This window comes from Erinaceus europaeus, chromosome 8, assembly GCF_950295315.1.
Source record: "Erinaceus europaeus chromosome 8, mEriEur2.1, whole genome shotgun sequence".
Classification (NCBI taxonomy): domain Eukaryota; kingdom Metazoa; phylum Chordata; class Mammalia; order Eulipotyphla; family Erinaceidae; genus Erinaceus; species Erinaceus europaeus.
In genome coordinates, this window is record NC_080169.1 from 50,643,718 (window position 1) to 50,670,325 (window position 26,608).

A 26,608-nucleotide genomic window follows, 5' to 3' on the forward strand; every position below is an offset into this window, starting at 1 on the left:
GAAGAACAATGGGTGGGGGGGAAGACAAACATGAGAAATCTAAAATTAAAAAAAATAGATTGAATGATACAGATACATTCCCATGTCCTCATATAACTTCTTTTTCAGCACCTTTTAGGACAGCTCTTACTCATTTGATATCTGATAATTTCAAAGCTCACTGCTCCAGATATACTTGCTTATTAGTCCCCAAATGATCTGGAATTAGTAAGACATTAAGAGTTGTGAAAGATATTGTTTTTATCAATTGTTCTGTGGTGGGATGATTAATCCATGTCAACTTGACTAGGTTATGACACCTTGTTTGTTTTCCTTTTTCTTTTACCCCCAATATAAGTTAAGATGTTAGTGTATAATATTGTTGACTATAAACCCCCATCAATTTGATCTGATCTGGGGCCCATATTCAGCTTAGGAGCCTATGTGACGTCTGCTTCTCTGTAGATCTGAGCTCATATTCTGTGATCATGAGTAGGAACGTTCCAGGCTGCCCCAATATCAGCACCCATCTTCCTCAGGTGTAGCATCGACTATGTTGTCCAACCTCCCTTCAGAGCAGATGGAATATTCTCTACTGTTGTTGATCCAAGTTGAGGTCCTATGGGGGACCACAAAGGGTTCTGTTTTGTTGTTCCTGATATAGATGACCAGTAACAATGGAGAGAGGGATTTATGCGAGGTCTAGGCCCATCATGTCTGTTTGGTTATCTCAGGACTCACCCCCTACCCCCGCTAGGGTCCCAGCTGATGGGGTGGTTGGATAGTGACTAAAGAGTCATTATTAATATATGCCAGTCTCTGCCCTTATTCAGCTTTTGCAGAATAGCTTGGGAGTGAGTGAGGGAAGTATAATAGAAATAGGTGAGGGGGAGTCAGGCAGTAGCCCAGTGGGTTAAGCACATGTGAAAAAAAGTGCAAGGACTGGTATAAGGATCCCAGTTCAAGCCCCTGACTCCCCACCTGCAGGGAAGTCGCTTCACAGATGGTGAAGTAGGTCTGCAGGTGTCTATCTTTCTCTCTCCCTCTCTGTCTTCCCCTCCCCTCTCCATTTCTCTCTGTCCTATCCAACAACAATGACAACAATAATAACTACAATAAAACAACAAGGGCAACAAAAGGGAATAAATAAATAAATTAAAAAAAAAAAAGAAATAGGTGAGGAGGATATCTAAGTCTAAGTAGACACGATTTCAACAATATTTATACCCCTTTCCCATATTTGGGAGCTACTTTCTCCCCAGATCCAGCTTTCTAGTCCTTTTTCCAGTCATAGCATCATCTCCCCCAACAATAACTAGGATCCACCTGCATATCAGACTTCAGGCTCAGGGGAAAAAAAAAACTAGTATAGCCACAGGCCCTTTTTGAATTTACCTAAAATATGCCTACTAGCTATCTACAAAATGGAGGAACCCTGAACTCTTCATCTGCACTACTTCAGCCTTTAGGTTCATAATTAGTCAACAACTTGTTTGGCTTTATATGTTAACTCTTCTTTCAGCCACCAGGTTCCAGATGCTAGCATGATGGCAACCAGGCTTCCTGGACAGATGACCCCACCAATGTGTCCTGAAGCTCCAATTCCCCAGAACCCTGGCCCACTAGGGAAAGAGAGGCAGGCTGGGAGTATGGATCAACCCATCAATGCCCATGTTCAGCGGGGAAGCAATTATATTAGCTGGACCTTCCACCTTCTGCATCCCACAATGACCTTGGGTCCATACTCCCAGAGGGATAAAGAATAGGAAAACTATCAAGGGAGGGAATGTGAAACTGAGTTGTGGTGATGGGAATTGTGTGGAGTTGTACCCCTCTTATCCTATGGTTTTGTCAGTTTCCTTTTTATAAATAAATAATAAAAATAAAAATAAAGTAAAAAAAAATGTGAGTGTAAAGGTACTTTTTGAATATGATTAACATTTAGATTTTTCATAATGTGGTTGGGCTTCCTTTGATCAGTTGAATGGCTTAAGAGCAAAGTCTGTAATTTTCCTGAAGTAGCGATTCTAAATCTCTCTTTAAATACATATTAATATCTTACCAATTCTAAATTAAACTTTAATTTTCTAGGTATTTGTACATAAATTCCAGAAATGGAACCTGTAATACATACATGTAATTACCTATAACCATATATATTTGCATATTATACTATATATGTGTGCAGGTGTAATATATTATAATATGTAATCACATGTACATGCACATTATATATGTAATATTTTATATATGTATACATAACATGTCTTCTATATCTTTGAAGTACCCTGGCTAAATCATTGAAGGTCATTACGGCTTCGTAATTATTTTTGCCTTGCCCACTTCTTCCCTTTTCTCTCTGAAAAAAGGTGATCTTCTGAAAGATAGTCATATATTCTACAGTTGGATAAATTCAAGAGAATTAATTTAAAAACTGAAGCTAAGTACTATAGTGGTGTTCGGCAAATTTTCTAAGTGTGTCTTCCATGAATATCAGGGTAATTTATGTTAAGTACTTATCATTTACATCTCAGTAGCACAATCATAATTTTAATATCTTTAAAAATATATGTGCTTAAAATGAGTAGCTTTTATACTCAAACTCAAGAGAATTCATGATTTCTTATGGACGTATCATCTACAATCCCAGTGTCTAAAAGAATCAGACTTCTTATTTTAATTGTGAAAATTTTAGGTGGAATTTAGAGCCTTACCTACCTTCACTAGATGAAGTGCAGATAGGAATTTGTAAGATAAAGAGATACTTTAGTCAGTGTCTTATGGCAGGATATTTACTGAAATTAAATGTCAATGGAATATTTAGTAAATTATCCTGGTAAAAGATACCAGAAAGGGTCTGGGTGGTGTTGCACTTGGTTGAGCACACAAGTTACAATGCTCAGGGACCCAGGTTCGAGGCCCCAGTACCCACCTATAGGAAGAATGCTTCATGAGTGGTGAAGCAGTGTTGCAGGTGTTTCTCTCTCTATCACCCCCCTTCACTCTCAATTTCTCACTGTTTCTATCTAAGAAATAAGTAAAGATAATTTAAAATTTTTTTTTTTAAAGGATACTAGGAAGTGAAAGAAAGGATGCTTGCCTCAGTCAATATTGGTGTTAACTACTGAAGAGTAAAACAAGTGGTTTTTAAAATTTCAGTTATTTTCTTAGACTTTGGAACATTGCTTCTTCACTCAGCACTACTATGTTCCTATTGATCTGGAACTGTTTACTATTCAGTATTGTGACTACAGAGCAAGCACATCTACAACCTGTCATTTTTTCCCTCCTTTCCTTTCTTTTCTTTTTTTTAACTTTTTTTTTTTTGCCATTAGGGTTATTTCTGGGGCTCAGTGCCTACATAATGAATCCACTGTTCCTCTGGGCAAATTTTCCCCTTTCTTCCTTCCTTTATTTTGTTGTAAGAGACAGAACAGGGAGCTAGGCAGTGACACACCAGGTAAGAGCACATAATTTGAAGCACAAGGACCTGATCAAGTATCCAGATTCTAGCCCCCGCCCCTCTCCCCTGGCTCTCCACTTGCATGGGGGAACACTTCACAAGTGGCAAAACAGGTCTGCAGTTGTCTCTCTTTCTCTCTCACTGTCTATCTCCCCTTCTCTTTCAACTTCTCTCTGTCTTATCCAATAATAATAATAATAAAAAGTTGCTAGGCGCAATGGATTCATAGTGATGGCACCAAGCCACAGAGATAATCCTGAAGGAAAAGAAGAGACAGAGAGAGAGAAGAAGAGATACCTGCTGCACTGCTTCATTGCTCATGAAGCTAACATGCTGCAGGTGGGGACCAGCAGCCTGAGCTTGGTCCTTGACCGTAGTAATGGGTGTGCTCCACTGGGTCTATCACCATCTTGCCCCTTATCAGATTGTTATTGCGGAGGCTGAGCAGTGGCGCACCTAGTTGAGTACACTTGTTAACATGCACAAAGACCGGGACTCATCTTCCAGTCCCCACCTTCAGGGTTCACATGAGCTGTGAAGCAATGCTACAGGTATCTCTCTCTCTCTCTTTTAGCTCCTCCTTCCTTTTTCTATTCCTCTCTGTCTCTATCCAATAAATAAGTAAATAATTTAAAACTCTTTAAAAATGTACAATTATTATTGTAAAAGGCTAGGTAATATAACAAAAATTTAAATTGTAGTAATATTTTATCAATTAACTAAAAAATACAATGCTTCCCTCCCTTGCTTTTTTCTTTTTTCCTTTCTCTTTTAGATTGAGACAGAAAGGCAGAGATAGAGAAAAAGTGAAAGAGACCACAGAACCAAAGCTTCCTTCTATGTGGTAGAGGCCAAGCTTGAACCTGAGTCATGCATCTGGTAAAGAATGACTATCCAAATGAGCTGTTTAACTGGCCCTTTATTGCTTCTTAGATCCACTATGGGGAACATCTGGCCTGTGGGTCATATATAGCCTGTGAAGCAATTTCACCTGGCTCTTCCAAAGGAACTGCAAATATTTTATAGCAATATTAAGTGCTATTTTTTAAATTTATAATTTTGTATGGCCCACAAATAATGTTATAAATATCTAAATGACCTTTGGCTAAAAAAAGATTTTTCACCCCTGTAGGTTTTTTTTTTTCAAAATTTCAGATTTTCTTTTTGTTATATTAAACTAGTTTAAATTGTACTTTTAAAAGTGTGCTTCTGCTATTTCACATTCTTGTTCGTATTTGTCTGATAACTCAGCAAATCTTTTAAAACTGAATGAAATTAGGATTTTGTCTTTCTGTGTTTATAAAAAGTGCATATCAGACAGACAAATTTGATAATCTTAGAAAAACGTTCTTATTTCAAAGGAACAATAAATAAAAGTAATTTCTATGTGGACCTAGATTTCTAGTTGTTTTTAAGATAGTAAATTAGAAAAACATGGGAAGAGTTAGAGGTCACTCGATTAAGTTGAAGCTGGGACTATTCCTGCAGCAGCTTTTATTCCTCATATTAGATCTGATAATGTTCTAAAAGCTAAACATATTTTAGTACAAAAGATACACAACTCAATAGATATAACAGGTCATTATGCTTCCAAATAGCAACAGGTTTACTATACTCTCCAAATGATGTATTTGTTTAGAGTAATCTGCCACTCAGTACTACTGGATGGTAATATTTGAAGAACTGAGCTGGAATGTTTGTTTTGTATTTTCCTGTTCATAATCACAGGTTAAGAGCATTAATAAAAGGGTTGGCATGTTGGCCACTACAGAGGCCTGTTATTTAGTCAGAGTCATGGCAACAGAGCAAAGCAGGGTGTGTGCAAGTATAAGAGAGTTTCAGTCTGCATTGTGTTGAATGAAAGAGAAGACAAATGTTCCAGCAGCCAGGCACAAGAAGTTGAACATCCTAAACTAGTGGAAATTATCTCTACATTAGGGAATTAGAATCAACATCTACATTTATCAATAATTCAGTCTTGGTGGTGAGTCTTCCTTTATATTGGCTACAGAAGAATTATTTGCAGAGCAAGATGGCATCCATAATCTTAAAATTGGTGAAATCCCATTGAACTATATTTCAGAGTGAGGAGGGAACATGAAATGGTAATTCTTTGAGGATGTCCACATGGGTGGGCAAACATATGGTGCCACAAAGAAAAGGAAGTGGTACACCAGGATTTCTTCATAAGTGTGAGGTCTCTATAAACTCATCCTCTTGGGGACTGTTTTAAATAGAAAGAAAATGACATACAGTCCCCAACCAGGCTTCCTCACAGTTTGAAGAGGGTTTCCACTTTCTTGAAGCATTAAGTTACTGTAGGGGAATTTTCTAAAATTGCCAACAATTTCATTCTTAAAGTTGGTTCTTCCTTTCCATAAATGACAGATATAAGGCAGCATGAGCTGTAGCCGGTCTATTAGGAGATGCAAGTTATTTTTATTTTGCTGATTCCTACCTGACAGTGGAAGACATATTCTGGTGTGGTTTTCTTAAACTTCATGTTCCAAACCAGGGCCACTCCATCTGGTTCATGGGGAGCATCTTCATTGTTGTTGTAAGAAGCAACCATCAGTTCAGGGTACTGAACAGAGAAGTGACATAGATGGGTTAAGCCAAGATATCAACACAAAGAAAACTTTTCCCCCCCTACAGTCTCATGATTACATATGTTAAATAATACTTTATTTATTTATTTATTTATTTATTTATTTATTTATTTTTGCCTCCAGGGTTATCACTGGGGCTTGATGCCTGCACTATGAATCCACTGCTCCTAGAGGCCATTCCCCTCCCCCCCAATTTGTTGCCCTTGTTATTATTGTTGTTATTGGTGTGGCTGCTGCTGTTGTTGTTGCTGGATAGGACAGAGAGAAATTGAGAGAGGAAGGAAAGACAGAGAGGGGGAGAAAAAGATAGACACTTGCAGACCTGCTTTACCACTTGTGAAGCGAAACCCCCTGTAGGTGGGGAGTTGGGGGCTGGAACCAGGATCTTTAACCTGTCTTGCACTTCACGCCATTTGCATTTAACCTGCTGCACTAACACCTTGTCTTAATACTTTATTTTTAAGTTGGGGTACACTTAGTACTAATTTACTGCCTTGACCTATTACAATCTGGCTTCTACCTTCATCATTCTGTGTGTTTACTATAATCACCAGTAAACAACAGACTCCACTTCTGCATTGTCTGGTATTTATTTATTTTTTTCTTTCCTCCTATATGGCTTACATTACATCTTTCTCTCCTGATTTTCTTCCTGACCACTCTTTTCATTCGATACAGGTTCTTCTACTATGATCTATATGTCAAATGGAACTGTTTCTTCCCTCCTTTTTATTTTGTCTATTTGCACATTCTCCCTGGAAGATCTCATTTACATCATTGGATTTAGTAAGCACTAATATGTTGACAGTGTTTGTACTTATATCTTTAGACTTGCTATCTTTCTGTAGATTATTATCTTTGGCTGCCTACTGGGGGTTTCTCGGTGCTGTCTGTGGATACAAAAGATGCAATGCATAGCAAAATGAACCCATTGACTCCTGTACAAATTCTATTGCTCTTGTAATGGCCTTGCACTAATTTACCAATCTCTGCAGGTCACACACTTCACATTCGTTATTAGAATTTCATTCAAATCTTAATATACTATGCTTCATGTTGTTAAAATTCGTAAGCTCTTGCTGTGCGGGTTGGCTGGCTTCACGGGCGGGTAACAGAGACGCGGAGACAACGGCTGGGCAGGGCAGCTGTATTTCTTTATTCAGGAACAATGATTCACAAACTAAGACAAACTAATCACCAAACAGAACTCTGCTGTCTCTTTGCAGCGGCACAAGCACTCCCTCTTACTCTGTAACTCGGGAACTCTCCAACTCTGGGACTCTGGAACTCTCGTACTGGGGAACCCTCTGAAACTCTTCCACTGTGGAACTCTCCCTTACTCTGTAACTCTCAAACTCTCGAACTCAGGAACTCTCGGACTCTTGGGGCAGGGCCAAGCAGGCCCGCGAAATTAACAGGACTGATGCAATTCTCTCAGCGGGGAAGAACTACCCAATGTAAAGCATACAACAGCTTCATTACTTCTTCAACACCTTTCAAATTAATGCTTTTAAACCATCTCTGCTTCTTGACTCTCTTATTGTCATATGTGCCCCCATTGAAGTGTCTAGTAAAATTTCATTATGATTTTTTCCACTGGTGTGTCTCACTAGATTAAGCTCTTCAACTGTGGGGATTTGCTTTTACTGACTCTGAATGTAAGGCTACTAACTTTTAGTACATGATAAATTTGTATAAAAATTTGTTAGATTATGCACAAAGGAAAGACCTAATATTTGATCCTTAATTGTCAAATAATGTCAATTCATTCCTTAAGGAGCCTCTTTGTATTGTAGTCTCCTTTTTTGTACAAAAGCTTTTTAATTTGGTGTACTACCAACCTTTGGTTTATTTTTGTCTTCTTCCTTTCAGCTGGATTTGAGTTATTGAGGATGCCTATAAAACTTAGATGTAAAAGAGTTCTGCCAGTATTTCCCTCTAAATATCTGATAGTTAAGTGTTTTGCAGAAAATTGAGAAATTTTACACATTTGTCAAAAACTGTATTTACTGCAAACCATTAATCCTTCCAATAAAAAATGAAGAATATTTACAAAATAATAATTATAATCATTAAAAATAATCGCAGGAAACACAACTTGTAAAATAACAAGAAATCTGAAATACTTAAGTCACCTTAAATGAGCGCTATGCTGAGTGTTATTAGATGAATTGAAGTTGAATCGCATGGGATGTATTTATGAGCTAGAATTCATTTCATGAAACTGCCATCCCTGCTCGGGATTCCCATAAGGTAGCCCATTCAAAATATATCTGGCATTATATTGCTCCTTTTCTAAGATAATTTTATTTTTCCCTTCATTTTCACTATGTAACTGTTACTGACTTTATAAATTTAAATATCACTCTTTACCTATAAAATTATTAAACTTGATGTGATCTGGGGCCCATATTCAGCTTAGGGGCCTATGTGACCTCTGCATCCCTGTAGATCTGAGCTCACATTTTGTGGTCATGAGTAGGAACATTCCAAGCTGCCCCAATATCAACCCATCTTCCTCAGGTGTAGCACAGAGTATGTTGTCCATCCTCGGAAGGGAGGATGGAACATTCTCTACCTTTGTTAATCCAAGTTAAGGGCAAGGTCCTATGGGGGCCCACAAACAGGGTCTATTTTGTTGTTCCTGATAGAAATGACCGGTAATCAGATTTCAGGCTCAGGGGAAAAACAACAACAACAACAACAAAACTAGTATAGGCACAGTCTCTTTGGAATATAACTAAAATATGCCTACTAGCTATCTACAAAATGGAGGAATCCCCAACTCTTCATCTGCACTATTCCAGCCTTTAGGTCCATGACTGGTCAACAAATTGTTTGGCTTTGTACGTTAACTCTATTTTCAACTACCAGGTTCCAGATGCTAGCATGATGCCGACCAGACCTCCCTGGACAGCCAACCCCACCAATGTGTCCTGGAGCTCTGATTCCCCAGAGCCCCACCCCACTAGGGAAGGAGAGAGACAGGCTGGGAGTATGGATCGACCTGTCAACGCCCATGTTCAGCGAGGAAGCAATTACAGAAGCCAGACCTTCCACCCTCTGTATCCCACAATGACCTTGTGTCCATACTCCCTGAGGGATAAAGAATAGGAAAGCTATCAGGGGAGGGGATGGGATACAGAGTTCTGGTGGTGGGAATTGTGTGAAGTTGTACCTCTCTTATCCTATGATTTAGTTGATGTTTCCTTTTTACAAATAAAAAATTAAAAAATTAAACTTAATTCTTCTACGTAGTATTATTCATTGTTTCAGTTCCTTCAGCATAAAAAGCTGCAGAGTAACAACTTGCTGATTGCTACAGAGGGCATATGAATGAGCTTACAGTGATAACACATGTATGTGGCCACCAGGGGAAGTAATCATTCTTTATTAGAAAACACTCCTCAGCGGAAGAATCAAAGGCTTATTAAGAAAGGCCTTTGATTCAAAGCCTGTTCAAAAATTAACATCCAGATAAACACAGAAGTCTCCAGACAGTCCATCTGAAGTTTAACTATGTCACATGTGAAAACGACACTTTATAAACATCAACATCACTATATCACAACATAGTGGCCAATGAGCAGCCAGATGTGTCTGGGATAATACCCCACAGCTTCACATCTGGGTCTCATCTTTGGCTCCAACTTGCAGTTTTTCTTTTTTCCATTAAAATATTTTTAAATGGCTTAACTTTAAAACACCAGTGAAATGCCTTTAGTGTAATTTGCATGGCAAGGATCAGAAGTCTTAAAGATACTGATTTAACTTTTATCTTTTGCAAGTTTTTTATGATTTCAAGGTCTCCTCTTTTTTTCTATTGCATTTTGAACATGAATAGTCATATTTTCTTCTCCAATGAAAAGTAAATACCCAGATAGTTATTTAACCCTGAAATGTTAAAATTATTATTTTAAAGAAAGTATGAACAATTATAAAGTCTATCACTGCTCCTAGACTAAGCTACCCAATTACTCAAGATTGGTTCTCTCTCTCTTTCTACATATATATATTTGGTGGTGAGGATCTGCAGATATTTGACTTGAGTGTTTATGGATGGACATTATTTTCATTAGCTAGAAAGACAGAGACGGAGACAGAGAAACAAAGAGTGTGTGTGTGTGGGGGGACACTACAGCACGAAAGCTTATGATATTGCTAGAGAAGCTTCTATATGCTTCCAGGACTCAAATCTGGGTCCTGGACATGACAATGCAGGCCACCTATACAGTGAGCTAGCTATCTTTCTGGTTCTCAACAAATCTCACAGAGAAATAAAACAATAAAATTTGGCGTTTATCAGAGAGGAAGAAGTTAACATGATTTTAGTTTCCATTATGTGCCAAACACTGTGTCAGGTCAACTCATCTCACCTTTCTAATCTTTAAAAGTAAACAACCATTTTCTTCTTTCTACCCAAAAATAAAGAAACAAAAAAGAAAAAAACCTAACAAGGATCTCGCAGTAAGGGACTTATTTCAAGTTATGTTGCTAATAAGTGATGAAGTGAGAACTCTACTTGAAATTGCTTTGACTTCAAAAGCTGCATTCCTTTCAGTGCACTGTGGCATGTGTCAAATGCCCCTAGGCACCATGCCAGGTGGAATGTGGAACAGAAATGTCAGCAGCATGTTTTTCTCTACAAGAACTTACAGTTATGCAGGAGGAATAAAACACATCTACAAATAACTACAGCATAAATAAAACAACAGAATGTGAAGTGTACTAAGATGAAGATTTAAGTCTCTAAGGAAGGACAGAGAAGAAATAACCATTTTAGTCAAAGGCAGGTATGGGAGGAACAGAAATTGGAAAGGACTTCTGAAGAAAAAAAAATTCTTGGGAAAAAAATTCTTAAAATTTTTTTTTCATATTTATTTTCTCTTTTTTTGCCCTTGTCTTTTGTTGTTGTTGTAGTAGTTACTATTGTTGTTATTGATGTCGTCATTGTTAGATAGAACAGAGAGAAATGGAAAGAGGAGGGGAAGACAGAGAGGGAGAGAGAAAGAAGCAACTCCCCTGCAGGCGGGGAGCCTGGGGCTTGAACCAGGATTCTTACAATGGTCCTTGTGCTTTGCACCATGTGTGCTTAACCTGCTGCACTACCATACGACTCCCCCCAAAAATCTTTTTTTTTAAAATATTTTACTTATTTTATTTTTGAGAGATATGCAGAGGGAGAGAGAGACAGAAACACCAGAGCACTGCTCAGCTCTGGCTTATGGTGGTGCGGGGGATTGAACCTGGGACTTTGGAGCCTCAGGCATGAGAGTCTGTTTGCATAACCGTTATGCGCGAGGAATAACATCATTGCAAGACCGGCCAGCTCCTCATGGGGCGCGAGCGCTTCCACACTACGATCATCATCTCTGGCATTATGCTATTCCACTGCAGAATACTGTGCCCCAGTATGGTTCCGTAGCCCCCATGTCCACTTGGTCGATTCCAAATTATATTCCTCCATGAGGATAATCCGTTCCACCCCGGTTCCATGGCTGCCAGTTCTTAGCAACATCGCCCCGCCAGATATTCATCGGGATGCGGCATCATCTAAGTTCATTTCCCACGTCTACGCTCGACTGGACCTGCCAATATATGCGGATATCTTCGCCCACCCTGTTCAACGCTTGACGTTTCGTCACCCAATCTGGTCCCCTACGCCTACACTGAACTTCTCTGTTTCAGTCTCTTGGAAACAGAGTTGGCAGTCAGCTGAGGTAAAGAACAAACACCTCATCACAGACCCCTGCAAGCGTCAACCCGGCTTTGACCTAGCACGTTATGATTGGGCCCTCCTTAATCGCTATCGAACAGGCCATGGCCAGTGCGCCGCTATGTTCCATCGCTGGGGAGCCAGAGACGACCCGAACTGCCCCTGCGGCTCCAGACAGACTATGACCCACATAGTCAACGACTGCCACCTCTCCAGATTCAAAGGAGGTCTCGAAACTTTACATCAGGCTCAACCTGATGCTGTTGACTGGCTACGGAAGAAGGGCAAATGCTAGAAGAAGAACCATTATGCTATCTACCCCGCCCGGAAAAAAATTCTTGAGTTGGATCTTACCAGATGAGATATATGAACGTGGGTACAAATAAGAGTAAGAGTACAGGAGGTAGGATATCTTCATAGTTCACAGTATTTTCCCCAACTGTGGAAATGATCTCAATACTAACATGATTTTACTAATACTAACATGGCTAACTTCCCAAGGAAAAGTGACTCGTTGCAGAAGTGGTACTGAACCCAGCTGGGACAATCATACTCAATACTCTTGACTGGAATATATTGATATTTGAACTAATACACAACCTGTGAGCTGGCAAAGCCAGGTTATGGTCATATTCTACAGACAAGTTCCCTCAAGCTGCCTAGATTTCTATTCTTCCTAAGTTTTCACTTGTTCACCCTCAACAATATAGCCTAGTGATACTCTAACATTAAATCCCCCTTTGCCTAAACCATTCACAGGCAAATCGTAACTAGAGCAGTGGAAAAAGAAAAACAAACACATCACTGAGGTTGTCAGGTTGTAGCATTTGTCTGGGTGGCAGGACATGAGGGCCAGAAATGTCCTAGGGCATCTTCAGAAAGTACTGAATACAGGCCAATAATTGCAAACTTAACTGTGGGCATCAGGAGTCATATTGTACAACTGCTACTACTCTCACTGCATTTATTGAGTATTAAACAGTTACAGACACTTTCAAACATTTGAATCTCTTTAAATGCATCAATTTGTTTAATAACTCAATACATACGTGAGCCAACTACTGATACCATCATTTTGTGAATAAGAAGTTGGTACCCAAGGTAATATTGGAGCATATCTATAATGATTCAACAGTATAGGTTATTAGGCAGATTATGGTAAGTATAATATAAGTAAGTTTGGGGGCATGACATACTGTAGGTATCAAATCTACATGCAAGTGACTTCAAACTGGTGTTAATTGGAATCTTTTTGTTACTATAAATTTGATTGACTTGGATGAAGACCAAACAAACTGTCAAACATTATTAGGGTTTATATCTTAGAAGACTGTAAAATTGGAGAGTGTAATTTACATATGACAGGAGTATATATAGTGGGAGTTTGGATCATGAGTCTGGAAAATCTGTAATGTGGTACATAGTATGATTGTCCAATGAATGTCAGAATGGACATAATTGTTCATATGTTCATATTTCTTTCAGGGGAAAATGACAGGTAAATATTTTGTAAATATTTCAAAGCTAAAGTGCTCTTATTCAAGATGCCCAGGAGATCAAAGCAAAACTATGCAGCAACCTCCTAGTTTCCTTTTCTTTTCTCTGTTCCATTCTGTCCCACTCAGGTAATCATCCTAAGCATACATGCCTCTACTAGATTCTAAACTAGTGACCCTACTCTTCTATTAGTAATAGCTTCGGATTGGATTTAGATACATTCAGAAAATATCCTCATTTTACAAGTATGTAAACCTGGTACTTTGAACCCCACAGAGTTATGATGCAAGGGTGAAAGATTCCACATATGTTTCCTCATGCTCCATAAAAATATGTTTTTCAGAACTGGAAATCTTCTCCCCATGGATTATGGAAAATGTGCAGAGTGGGTGGGAAGTTGTGGTCTATCTGTGGTAGAGTTTCTACCTTTACAGTTTCACTTCCTGCAATGAAAGCATCACAGGGATGCTTTGTGGAATCACTCTGTCTATGGGCAACATATTGCCCACCACATGTTGAGGCCAGGCAGGAACCAACCACACTCCTGCCAGCCTTGCCACTTCCTTGGGGAACATTATCAGTTGACCCGGGAGCACAGTAAAAGTTGCCTTTGAGGAATTTGTCAGATAAGGTTCCTGTGTAATTTCTAGACTCCGAACAAGTGAACAAGCAGAGCTAAGTGTTTCCTCCGGTTTGGATCTGATTTCTGCATATACCCAAGCATGCTCACAGACCACCCACACACTGGTGGGAAGTGGCAGGGCAAACCCTGTTTGTGTTAGTCTTTGCACGATCATGCACTGCATGCTCTGTTGTTTGGATGTGAAAGGAGATTCAAGAGGAGTGAACACTCACCCACTTGGTGTTTGATGACAATTTGGCTATGGGGGATTACACTCCTCTTCAGTGCTCCTGTTCTCTAGTAGGATTAAATGGGGCTCTTCACATGGTCTCTTAATGCTCTGCCTAGGAATTATTCTCCTTCCATCCTTTTGTCTAAATCTCAGACTTCCAAGAAGCCCTGTTTGAACAGAACTAGATTCCAGCCTCACTGAACTCTGAAAGGACTTGCTATTTGACCCATGTCACTTGGTGTTTACAACTGCTCTTAGTTCAGGATTCATAAAGCCTTTGTAGAAGAATGTTGAAGGGCATATGACTTTAATTGCTAACGGACTTGGGTTCAAATGTCCTGCCACATCTAAACTGAGGAAATTTCAGCATATTACTTAGTTTCTATGAACCTCAATTTCTTTATTTAAAATGGAAACAGTAAAAATGACTGCCTGATATCACTGATGTGAGGATGAAATGAAATAATGCCTTTAGAGCAGTTGGCACAATGCTTCGCACCTAAGAAACAAAAGCTAGCCCTGGGCACTATTCTCAATAAAAGCTTAGACTAAAAGAAAGCACAAGTTATGCTGTGCATAAATACCAGGACTGAAAATTTTTATCTCCCTAATTATTATTTAATATGATTGCCATTAAGGAAGGAACATAACATGGTGATCAGGAACTACCTGGGTTCAAATCCTGTTCTTGCAAAAACTAAACTTCATAGCTGTGTGCCCTTGTGCACACCATCTGACTACTGACTAACAGCCAAATTGTCAACTAGTTGAGCTAGTGATGCAAAAAAAAAAATTGACTTTTGGTAAAATTTATGATTTTTCTCCTTATTAAAGATGATAGAGACTTTAAAATTTTAAAAATTTTAATCAGTTAAGCTACCATGATTATCACTGGAGCTTGGTGCCTGCACAAAATATCTATTGCTCCCAGCAGCCACTTATTTTCTTTTTTCTCTTACTTTTTTATTTTTGATAAGAGTCAGAAACTGAGAGAGAAAGGGGTTGTAAAGAGGGAGAGAGACCAAGAAGTAGCACTACCTCACCACTGGAGAGGCTTTCCTCCTTGCAGGTGTGGACAGGGGCTTAACGCTGGGTCCTTGGTAATGTGTGTGCTCTATGAGGTGTCACTGCCTGGCCCCTTAATTTTTTGTTTTATATCAGGGCTTTGCTGGGGCCAAACATCTGTGCCATTCTATTACTCTTTCTGTTATTTTTTCTTTTCTTTTCTTGCCACCAGGGTTATCACTAGGGCTTGGTACCAGCGCTATAAATCTACTGCTCTTGATGGCCATTTCCCCCTCTTTCTATTTTTTATTATTTGTTTGGACAGAGAGAGATTGAGAGGGGAGGGAGAATTAGAAAGGGAGAAAGACACCTGCAGACCTGCTTCAGCACTTATGAAGTGTCCCCCTGCAGATAGGGTGTGGGGGCTCCAATCCAGGTACTTGCACATGGTAATGTGTGCAATCAACTGGGTACACCAGTGCCCACTCCCAATTCCACCACTCTCAGAAACACTTTTGTCCAGTGAGTGTGGGTGCTAGAGACAGGAAGGAAAAGAGAAACAGAAAAAAATGGGGGGGGGGGAGGCAGGGGGTAGCCCAGCGGGTTAAACACACATGGTGCAAAGTGCAAGGACCAGAGTAAGCGTCCCAGTTCAAGCCCAAGGCTCCCCACCTGCAGGGGGATTGCTTCACAAAAAGCAACAGACTTAGAAGCAAATTGTAGGTTAGAGCATATATATATATAGTATTGGAATAATTCCACTTTTTCATACAAATATCATGAAATCACATGACTAATCTGTTCCATCCCAACAATAATTCTTACCTGGAGAGACCAGTCCATACAAGTGACTACCCGATGCTTAGACCAATGTTCATCATAGAATTGACGGTTGAAAGAAAGGTTGGCTCCAGCCTGGACATCCCTAGAAAAGTTTAAAAATCAAATACAGATGTTACTTGAAAGTGGGACTTTATTTCTATGTTGCTCATACAGAAAGAATGTGATTGCAATAATATAGTACATTATATTCTCTGAAGCCAAAGCAGTAATTTGATCATAAGTAAATAAGCAAATAAACCAAAGATGGTCTCCTTAATGCAAAGATCTCTGTGACCTGTCCTAGAAAGGTCTTCCATAAATTGTATTAAATACATTTCAGGTTCCTAAATCATACTCATACTCCCAGTAAGTTTGATCTCAAAGCAGAATTTATAGAGTTGTCCCAGCTATCAATGGAGCACAGAACACTTGGAAATTCTTTGACATCAATGGCATCCTATCTAGTCATAGACCAGAGATGATATCCATGTTTCTATGTACTTGTGAGCTCAGATTGTCTATAGTGGATAGTTCCCTGCACAATAACAATATCTAGTGTAAGTTTGGCCATGATACAGGCATGGTGGAAAACACAAGATTCATCAAATATATTTGATACTCAACAAAGACTGAAACAAAATCTGAGTCTAGGAAAAATTCATTTTCACTGTTTATTTGGCTGGTATTCAACTGATCACAAAACCTCGAAGAATCCTGCATTTACCATTTATCTGATGTCAGAATGAGTGTTTAAATTAAATAATGTCTGTTCTATGCCAGCATTTATTAGATCTACAATAAAAAACAAAACAAAACAAAACAAATAAACAAAAAAAAAACCCCAACTCCCTAAGTTACTTGAGTTTGGGTTCATGAAGTCCTTCTACTTCACCTTTTCCCCATTCTTTGATTTATTCTATTACTTCACATCCTGCATCATTCTCTATTAGCTCTCATTTAGACTGGGTGACGTAGCTTCAGACTAATTATTAGGACTGTCTGCAGCTAATTTAATACTTTTTTTTTTTTTGTTAACACAGCCTCAGTGACAACACTGAAAACTCAGAAAGAGGTTCAGGAATCTGAGTAACTGCCAGGAACCTAGAATAATTTTCATATTTTGGCGGGTATTCAATAATGATATTATTGTTCTATGAGAATGTGTATGAATTTTACAAATTGTACAAAGTGAGGGCTGATGAAAAAAGGTTATGTCACCTTTATAAACTGTTCTTGACCAAAATAAATATAAATATTTTCAAAACTTGTAAAGTGGGAGTCAGGCGGTAGGTAGCACATTGGGTTAAGCACACATGACATACAGATCCCGGTTCGAGCCCCCGGCTCCCCACCTGCAAGGGAGTCACTTCACAAGCGGTGAAGCAGGTCTGCAGGTGTCTATCTTTCTCTCCCCCTCTCTGTCTTCCCCTCCTCTCTCCATTTCTCTCTGTCTTATCCAACAACAATGACATCAATAACAACAACAATAACTACAACAATAAAATAACAAGGACAACAAAAGGGAATAAATAAATAAATATTTAAAAAATCTAATAAAAGTATTACATGATTTCATTTAGAAAAAAAAACTTGTACCTCTTATTATTCTCTTGATGATGGTGATAGCCACTTTGGTTTACAATATATGTGTTGCAGTCACAGTGAAAGTCATTTGGGTGGGCATCAGTTTCTTTTCAATTAGCTTTTTTGTTTTTAACTATGGCTGTATCCTTGCACATTTTTTCTAAAAGATATATATATATCTTTTAGAAAATATCTTTATCTTGATATTGTGTGTGTATATATATATATATATACACACACAATATCAAGGCATCAAAAAAGTGGGAAAATTTCCTGTTTCTGTTCTACATCAGTTAGCATTTTTCATTGTCTCAAAGTAGATCTACCGGATATAACACAAATATTCTACTATTCTATAAGAGTTTTGTTTTTTTTCTCAGAGAATAATATTCATGGCTCTTACAGTCTCTTATCACCTGGACTGTTAACTTCAAGTACCAAGTTCAAAAGCATTTCATGGAAGCATATGATAATTACAGGATACTCTAAGCCAGAAGTTATAACTAAAGCTCTTAGTCAAAGCTATCCAGTGAGATCAGTCCTGCAATTTCAGCCTCTTCTGATATGCTGTGGTTAGGATTTGCCTATTCAATACATAAATTAATTCAGAATCAGCAAATAAATTATCATAGTATTTTTTTTTAATGCACACAAGAAACTAACCCATCTTTTTCCTCTAATTCTCGACCACTATAGTCAAAGAAGATGTCTGAGTCTTCTGCCAGCGCTCTTTCAATGACCCTTACTGTCCGATCAAAAAAGATGAGAAATTCTTCTGAATGAAGGATCTGCTGTTTTTCTTCCTCTGTCAGTTCCCGTGGAGGGGCTTTTTATATAAAAGAGATAGTTTGGAAAGAAAAAAAAATATGATTAAAACATTTTTAAGAAGAACTCATCCTTGAAAAAGATTGTTTTTTATTGTTATTTTAAATATTACTGGGGGTAATAGTTTACAATATATAGTCTTTAACACTTAGACACAGCCTCTTATCTCCCCTTGATTGGTGTTTAGGAGACACATCAGGGTCTCAGTATCCCTTCATCTTGACCCTTTCTTTCCTTCTTTCCCTTCAAAGAGTCCCTTGCTTTGGTGCAATATGCCACATCCAGTCTAATTTTCACTTTGTGCTCTCTGTTACTATCCTTTATTCTTCAATTCCACGTATTAGTGAAATAATTTGGAGTTGATCGGCTTATCTCATTTAACATATGTATGTATATATACCAGAACTTTCTTAGCTATTCATTTGTTGTTGGGCATCTGGGTTGCTTCCAAGTTTGGGCTATTACAAACTGTACTGCTATCAACATTACTGTGCACAGGTTTTTTTCAGAGAGGTGTTTTTGTTTTCCCTAGGTAAATCCCTAGGAAAAGGATTGCTGATTCATTTCTAGAGTTCTGATGAAGATTACTTTTTAAAGGAATGACAAGACAATTGTTTTCTCTGACTTAATGCCTGTTTTGAAGAGCTGACAACATATCTATGTACATATATATATATATTTGAAATCAGTTTGGGGATGTTATTTTCTTTAAAACTGAAATTTAAAACAGTTCAAGGAACATGTCATAAGATATTCTATAGAACTATGAATGTTACATACCACAACATGAAAATATTAGGTAATTAAGATAAATCATCCCTAAAATTATCCAGATAGGAACTTTTCTTATTCTATTAGCAAATTCATTATATTTTAAATGGTTAGTTGACAGAGCTGACAGAATGTCATATACATCTCTCTTGAAAATAGAAATATACCTTAGAAAACTCAATTTCCCCAAAAATATCTTGAACCTTTAATGAACACAGAACATATAAAATTTTCTTTCTTTTTCTTTTTAACTTTATTTCCTTATTGCTACCAGGGATATCACTGAGGCACGGTGCCTGCATGATAAATCCTCTGCTCTGGATGGATTTTTTATTTTATTTGATTGGACAGATAAAAACTGAGAGAGGACTGGGCTCCCCACCTGCAGGTGTCACGAGCAGTGAAGCAGGTCTGCAGGTGTCTATCTTTCTCTCCTCTGTCTTCCCCTCCTCTCTCCATTTCTCTCTGCCCTATCCAACAACAACAACAATAATAACCACAACAATAATAAAAAAAAATTGAGAAAGGAGGAGGTCAGGCCATAGTGCAGCGGATTAAGCATTAAGCGCACATGGTTCAAAGGCAGAGACCGGAAGTAAGGATCCGGTTCCGGCCCAAGGCTCGCTTCACAAGCGGTGAAGCAGGTCTGCAGGTGTCTATCTTTCTCTCCCCCTCTCTGTCTTTCCCTCCTCTCTTGATTTCTCTCTGTCCTATCCAACAACAATGACATAGTAATAACAACAATAATAATAACAACCACGACAACGATAAAACAAGGGCAACAAAAGGGAATAAAGTAGCCCTCAGGAGCAGTGGATTCGTGGTGTAGGTACTAAGTCCCAGCAATAACCCTGGAGACAAAAAAAAAAAAAAAAAAGACCTAGAAGAAAAATTGAGAGAAGAGGGGAGAAAGTCAGAGAAAAAGACATCTGCAGAGCTGCCTCACCACTCATGATTTTATTCCCCTACAGGTGGGGAGCAGGGTCTCAAACACAGGTCCTTATGCATGGTATAGTGTGTGCTTTACTGGGTGACACACCACCCAACTCCAAATATAAATATCTCTATAAACTACCACCCAACCCCAAATATAAATATCTCTATAAACTACCACAATACATATTAAATCTTACTTTTCTGTTACGACTACTTTCATCAAACTAAATTTGAACAAAATAAGGTAAAGAGAGATAAAATTACTAGCAGTATGTCATAGTGACAGAAAGCTCACTTTAGATTCATGGTTAGGTTACACAAGCTGTTTATTCAGTAGCAGACAATAAATGAAACTAAAGGCAGGATTAAGAAATCCTTCAGACTGAGAAGCCTTCAGGACCTGAAACTGTCAGTTGAAACCTAATGGTTCTTCAGGAACCCCAGTTCAGTTCTCTTGCAAAGAACTTTAACCTAATATTCAATTGATTATTCTTTCAACTGGACCAGAAGATTATGAAGTTCAAGACATGAAAGGAAGGTATATGGATGCCCTGCTGAAATTATGCAGCCATAGGTTTCCCCAAACACATCTCTATAATCACCCATATAGCCAGGACTGATTTATACATGACTATGTGGTAGGAATCATTTAGGTATAGTTGCCAGTAGCATAATATTGCCTCTAGAAGTTGTACTGTCTTCTTGGACATAAATAACTGCAAAAATTTAAATGCCTTATTTATGGGATTAAGCATTTGATTTTATTTAAAATATCTTAAAGGCATTATCCTGAGAACCCTAATCAAGAAGCTCTTCTGCAGAGTCATGGCAGTGCTACTCAAACTTTAATTTTTTTGATTTGTTTTTATTTAATTATGACTGAGAAGTCAACAGATAAGAGGAGTACAATTCAACACAATTCCCACCATCAGAGTTCTCCATCTCATATATGTATTTTTTAACCAGAGCATTACTCAACTGTGGCTTATAGTGGTACTGGGTATTGAACCTGGGACCCCAGAGCCTCAGATGTTAAAATATTTTGCATAACAATTATTCAGTCTCTCTAGTCTTTAATGTTTATAACATCTCTTCCCTACTGATCTCTGCTTCCTTCCCTAGACCATGCTACAAGAGGCCTAAAGTCAGTATTTGTAGGAGAAACTAAAATAATTCTGATGTAGTTGATTCTTACCTTGAATAAATCTTCCTAGGTAATAAAACTGACTGATCCACTACAGCAGAAGATCTTCAAAACAGTCTATCCCAGAGTTCTTAGAAGCCCTCAATATAACTAGAAACATGTCTTCTGGTCATGTATTCAGAGTCCTAGAGGTGCCATTGTGTATTGAAACTTTCCAAGTATCCCCTTCAACTTCTGCTCAACAATGTTGCTCAACCACTAGTCTGAGAAGCAGTGAGGCTGGCAATATGTAGACTATAAATATAAAAAAGAACTCTATGAAAATATACCTGGAGTCAAACATGTGCTTTGCCACATGTTTTGATTCTTAAATCAACTGATGTCCTTTGACTAGCAGCTTTATCTTTAATATGTGGCAGTGATACCTCTACTTTAAGTCTCATTTTATGGTTAAAGGTAAATATACCAGGCAAATACCTAAACATTCAATAATTAGTATTTAGGATTAATTTATTAGTTTACTTTCTAAAAATCTCATAGATTAGGCATTTATTTTTTCACCCTTGTGTAAGTTCAGGAAAATAGTAGAACTACTAAATGTAACTAGCTAACAGGAATAAAAAAAAATTCCTTCAAAATGTTAGGCTCATTTAATTTTAGTTAGTACTATTAAATAAATAAATAAACTTCATGAACAAGGATGCTATAAGGTTAAGGAAAATGTCATATTTTAAGGGCCCTGCTCAGCCTTGTTTACTTTTGATGCATGACTTGGGACACATTTGAAATTAAGCAAAGAAATATAATTTTTTCCTTTCATTACTTTAAAATATTTCTATTCTGTATTTTCTGAACTACTTCTATTTCCCCTATACCTTTCTTTAGAGCTCTATTACCTTAAATAAAAACTAGTATCTGTGTAATTTTCTCCAATTTTTTCTTGCCTGTAGCTCATTGTCACTTTGATCTCAGCTTTCAAGACATACAACTTCTTCTCTAAGAGAAACATAAATGGCTGATCAAAGTGTATTTGAAGAGTCCAAGTTCAGATAAGTGAAGCAGTAGCTTCTCCAGATATTATATTTGACAATACGATGTTTGGCTTGAAATCAAATTGCTATTGAAGCATAACAAGGAAATATTTTATATTAGACTTTGAAGTCTAACAGGGATCAAATGACATGATTTGTACACAGAGAGTAATAAGATGCATATACAAATAAGTACCTTAAAAGTCATAAACATTATTCAACTTAGGAGTTGAATAGGATCATAGTTATATTTGATAAAAAAAAAAGCATCTCATATGTTAGTATTTTTAAATTGTTAAGTACTGTCACAATGTGGTAAAAAGTAATGGAATTATATTACAACCAAAAGTTGTGAGAGGTAGACCTCTGTAGACACATTTCATGAAAAAAAATTGGTTTATTATTGGAACCCACAAAATTAAGAATACAAACATAAGCAATTTAAATTAGAATCATATTATAGTGGGCTACATCCAAAATTTTCTCAGTTATGTTTCTGCAGCTTTTTTTTTAAATTCCAGGGGTACAGAAAATTATTTTTAATGTTGTCAGTACACTAAAAGGTAGGAATTAATTTAACTGCAAAAGGTATACAAAAACAAAACATGGGCATTAATAATACTTGACTTATATAAATTTAGTAGAAGATTATATTAAGTATGTTTTCTTATGCTGCACCAGTGAATCTAAGAACTCACACATGCTCAATACTGTCTTGTAGCCTCCCCAGATAATTTAATATTGTCTTTGGTTTTTTATGGTGATAAGTGACAAAGGGAAGATCAGAAAGAAAGCACAGCACTTTACCTACTTGAGTGATCTTTTGTAAAAAAAAAATATATATATGTATATATGCATATGTATGTGGATATTATGAATAGGAAGAAGGAGGACTTATAGGAGTATGGCAATGGAGAAGAACCATTTCAAACAGCTCTCTAGTGAAACTAGCAAAAACAGTAAAAAATAACTTGAAAACTCAGCAAAATACAACAGGATTTCTTTAGAAACTCACTAAGCCACAGATGAGTTCAAACGTGTGGTCAGTGGGTGGAATAGGGGTGAGGAAGAGATCCTTAGAAGCTATGCTTGGGGGGGACTGGGCAGTAGCACAATGGGTTAAATGCACATGGTGTGAAATGCACAGACTGGCTTAAGGATCCAGGTTTGAGCCCCCAGCTCCCCACCTACAGGGGGTCGCTTCAAAGGTGATGAAGCAGGTCGGCAGGTGTCTTTCTCTCCCCCTCTCTGTCTCCCCATCTCTCTCAATTTCTCTCTGTCCTATCCAACAACAACAACAGCAATAACAACAACAATGATAAAAAACAAGGGAAACAAAAGAGAAAAAGCCTCCAGGAACAGTGGATTTATAGTGCAGGCACTGAGCCCCAGCTATAACCCTGGAGGCAAAAAAAAAAAAAAAACACAAACTATGCTTTGTGATGGCTGGCTCTGAACTAGAAGTGGAACAGCTGAGAGCATCACCAGTGGCAGGAGAAGACCAAGGATAGCATTCTGGTTCCTTATCAAACCCCATTTTTTTGAGACCATTGGCTGCTAATCCAATGTTAGGCAGAATCTAGATGTAGCTATTGGACAATGGAAGAGAGAATTTAGGATCCAGCTCCAATCAGTCACATGCCTGTTGTGTGACCAAAAAAAAAAAAATCTGTTTTTCCTCTTCTCTTATATCTGTTATCTCTGTTTTCTTTCTTAATCATTAATGAGTGATTAAGTCAAAATAATAACTATTGTTTATGCACTCTTACCACTCTTATCTCTAATTCTTTTCTCTCTCAATCACATAAATGATTAAGTGAAGAATTAAATATTATTGAAGACCCCAGAGCAAGTTAGATAAATATCTCTCAGTCAATAGGAACTTCACACTACTTTGCTTCACATCAGGACTGGGTTAAAGCAAAATAATTGTTAAATTTTACAACTGTGACTTCTTTTTTTTTTTTTAAATTTTTAAAAATATTTATTTTATTTATTCCCTTTTGTTGCCCTTGTTGTTTTATTGTTGTAGTTATTATTGTTGTTGTTGGATAGGATAGAGAGAAATAGAGAGAGGAGGGGAAGACAGAGGAGGAGAGAAAGATAGACACCTAAAAAAAAAAAAAGAAAGATAGACACCTGCAGACCTGCTTCACTGCCTGTGAAGCGACTCTCCTGCAGGTGGGGAGCCGGGGTTTGAACCAGGATCCTTATACCGGTCCTTGTGCTTTGCGCCACCTGCACTTAACCCACTGCGCTACAGCCCAACTCCCCAACTGTGACTTCTTAAGTAGCTCACGTAGTCAAGTGAATCTTGGGAAGTGTGATCAGGGGATTGAAAAGGTGTGAGAGAGGGACCCTCCAAGACATAAGAATTGGTGCCCACTGTAAGCAGGTGTCATCTTGCTGTTCCAGTCATCAATTTCTCTCTTCAGTTTGAACACAAGAGACCCTATCTCTCATCTTCCAAAGGCAATGAAGTCACCATTAGATTAATAGGTCCACTCACTCCTAGATTCACCAAATATGACTGGTTTCAGAAATGGAGGCACCAAAAGGCTAGATGCCACCTCACACCATACCTAAACAGCAACACCCAGGACACAGATTTCAACAAATATAATGGTTAAACAACAACAACAACAAAAATACAGATAAGAACAAGAAGAGATGTCCAGAAAAAATTTCAACAAGCCAGAAGCAAATAATAATAAGGAAAACATCCAAACTCTAATTGATGCAATAATCACAGGAATAAGGAATGCTTTTGAGGGAAATATTATCGAAATGAGGAAACAACAAAGGGATATAAAAAAAGAAAACACAAACTATCTCGAGGTAATTAGCTAAAAGCTGAAATAGCTGAGTTAACACAACTAGCTGAACAAGCTAACACAGTAACTGAACAGTGTAAAGCCATAGATGAACTAAAGAAAACAACTGAGAGAACTGGGAGCAAAATAAATGAAGCAGAAAACAAAATTCACAAGATTAAGAGACACTGAAAACAATAGAGACAAAAGAAGTAATACATATATTATTGGTTTGCCAGAGGAAGAAAGAGAAGAGGAATAAAGCATACTAGAGGAGATAATAGCAGAAAACTTCCTCCTTCTAAACAACAGAAAGGACATAAAGATTCAAGAATCCCAAAGAGTCCCAGAATTGAACCAGACCTAAAAACACCAAGATATATCATATTTAGAATGAAAAGATACAAGGATAAAGAAAGGATTCTGAAGCCTGCAAAAGAAAAGCAAAGGTTCACATACAGAGGAAAACCCATAGATTATCTGCATATTTCTCCACACAAACTCTAAAAGTAAGAAGAAAAAGGCAAGATATATATTGAGTACTCAATGAGAAAGGCTTTAAGCCAAGAATCTTTTTATCCTTCTATATAATCATTCAGACTAGAGGGAGGGATAAAAACTTTTTGAGACAGCAACAGTTGAAAGAAACAACTACCACCAAACCTGCTCTCCAAGAAATTCTAAAAGGTCTCCTATAAACAATAACATCGCAGAGAAACATGACATATATCAGAATACTCAGAAAAGTTTAGAGTAATGATACCTAAATATTGCATATCAATATTAATAAATTTCAATGGTCTGAACTCACCCATTAAAAGACACAGAGTAGGAAGATGGATAAGAAAACACAACCCAAACATATGTTGTCTTCAGGGACCCCACATGTCTCAACAGATAAACACAGACTCAAAGTAAAAAAAAAAATCATACATGCTAATGAACCACAAAATAAAGCAGAAACAACTATTCTTACCTCTGACAAAACAGACTTTAAAATAAATAGTATTGAAAGATAGGCATAAATATTACATTATGCTTAGAGGATTAACCAACCAAGAGGACTTAACAATTACTGATATCTGTTCACCCAATGAGGGGCCATCTAAGTACATCAAACATCTACTGAAAGAGCTATAGCAATATATTAACCACAACACAGTGATAGGAGGAGACTTCAACACCTCACTCTTTCAAGTTGACAGGTCTTCTAGATAAAGAATTAATAAAGAAATGAGAATTAAATGAAGAGATAAATAAACTAAATAGACTAGAACTATTGGACATTTTCAGAATACTTCATCCCAGAAAACAGGATTACACATCTTATTTGAGTCCACATGGAAATTCTCAAGGATAAACCATATGTTAGGCCACAAAAACATTGTCAACAAATTCAAGAGCATTGAAACCATCCCAAGCACCTTCTCAGACTACAGTGGAATTAAATAAACACTTAAAAACTAACAAAAAATTAGTAATTCCAAAATGTGGAAACTCAACACTATACTACTTAACAAGTACTGGATCTAAGAGGAAATCAAGGAGGAAATTTAAAT

General features: G+C 37.6%; 1 protein-coding gene across 5 annotated transcripts in view; it reads right to left on the minus strand.

Annotated features, from left to right (window-relative positions):
• The window catches only part of DYNC1I1 (dynein cytoplasmic 1 intermediate chain 1), a 486,729-nt gene that overhangs the window by 149,468 nt on the left and 310,653 nt on the right, over positions 1-26,608 (minus strand). For all 5 annotated transcript variants that reach the window (XM_060196200.1, XM_060196197.1, XM_060196195.1 and 2 more), the window contains 3 exons: positions 18,193-18,355; positions 15,949-16,048; positions 5,901-6,026 (listed from right to left, as the gene is read on the minus strand). In XM_060196200.1, the coding sequence (XP_060052183.1) occupies positions 5,901-6,026; positions 15,949-16,048; positions 18,193-18,355 (389 nt within the window). The remainder of the gene's footprint in view (positions 1-5,900; positions 6,027-15,948; positions 16,049-18,192; positions 18,356-26,608) is intronic.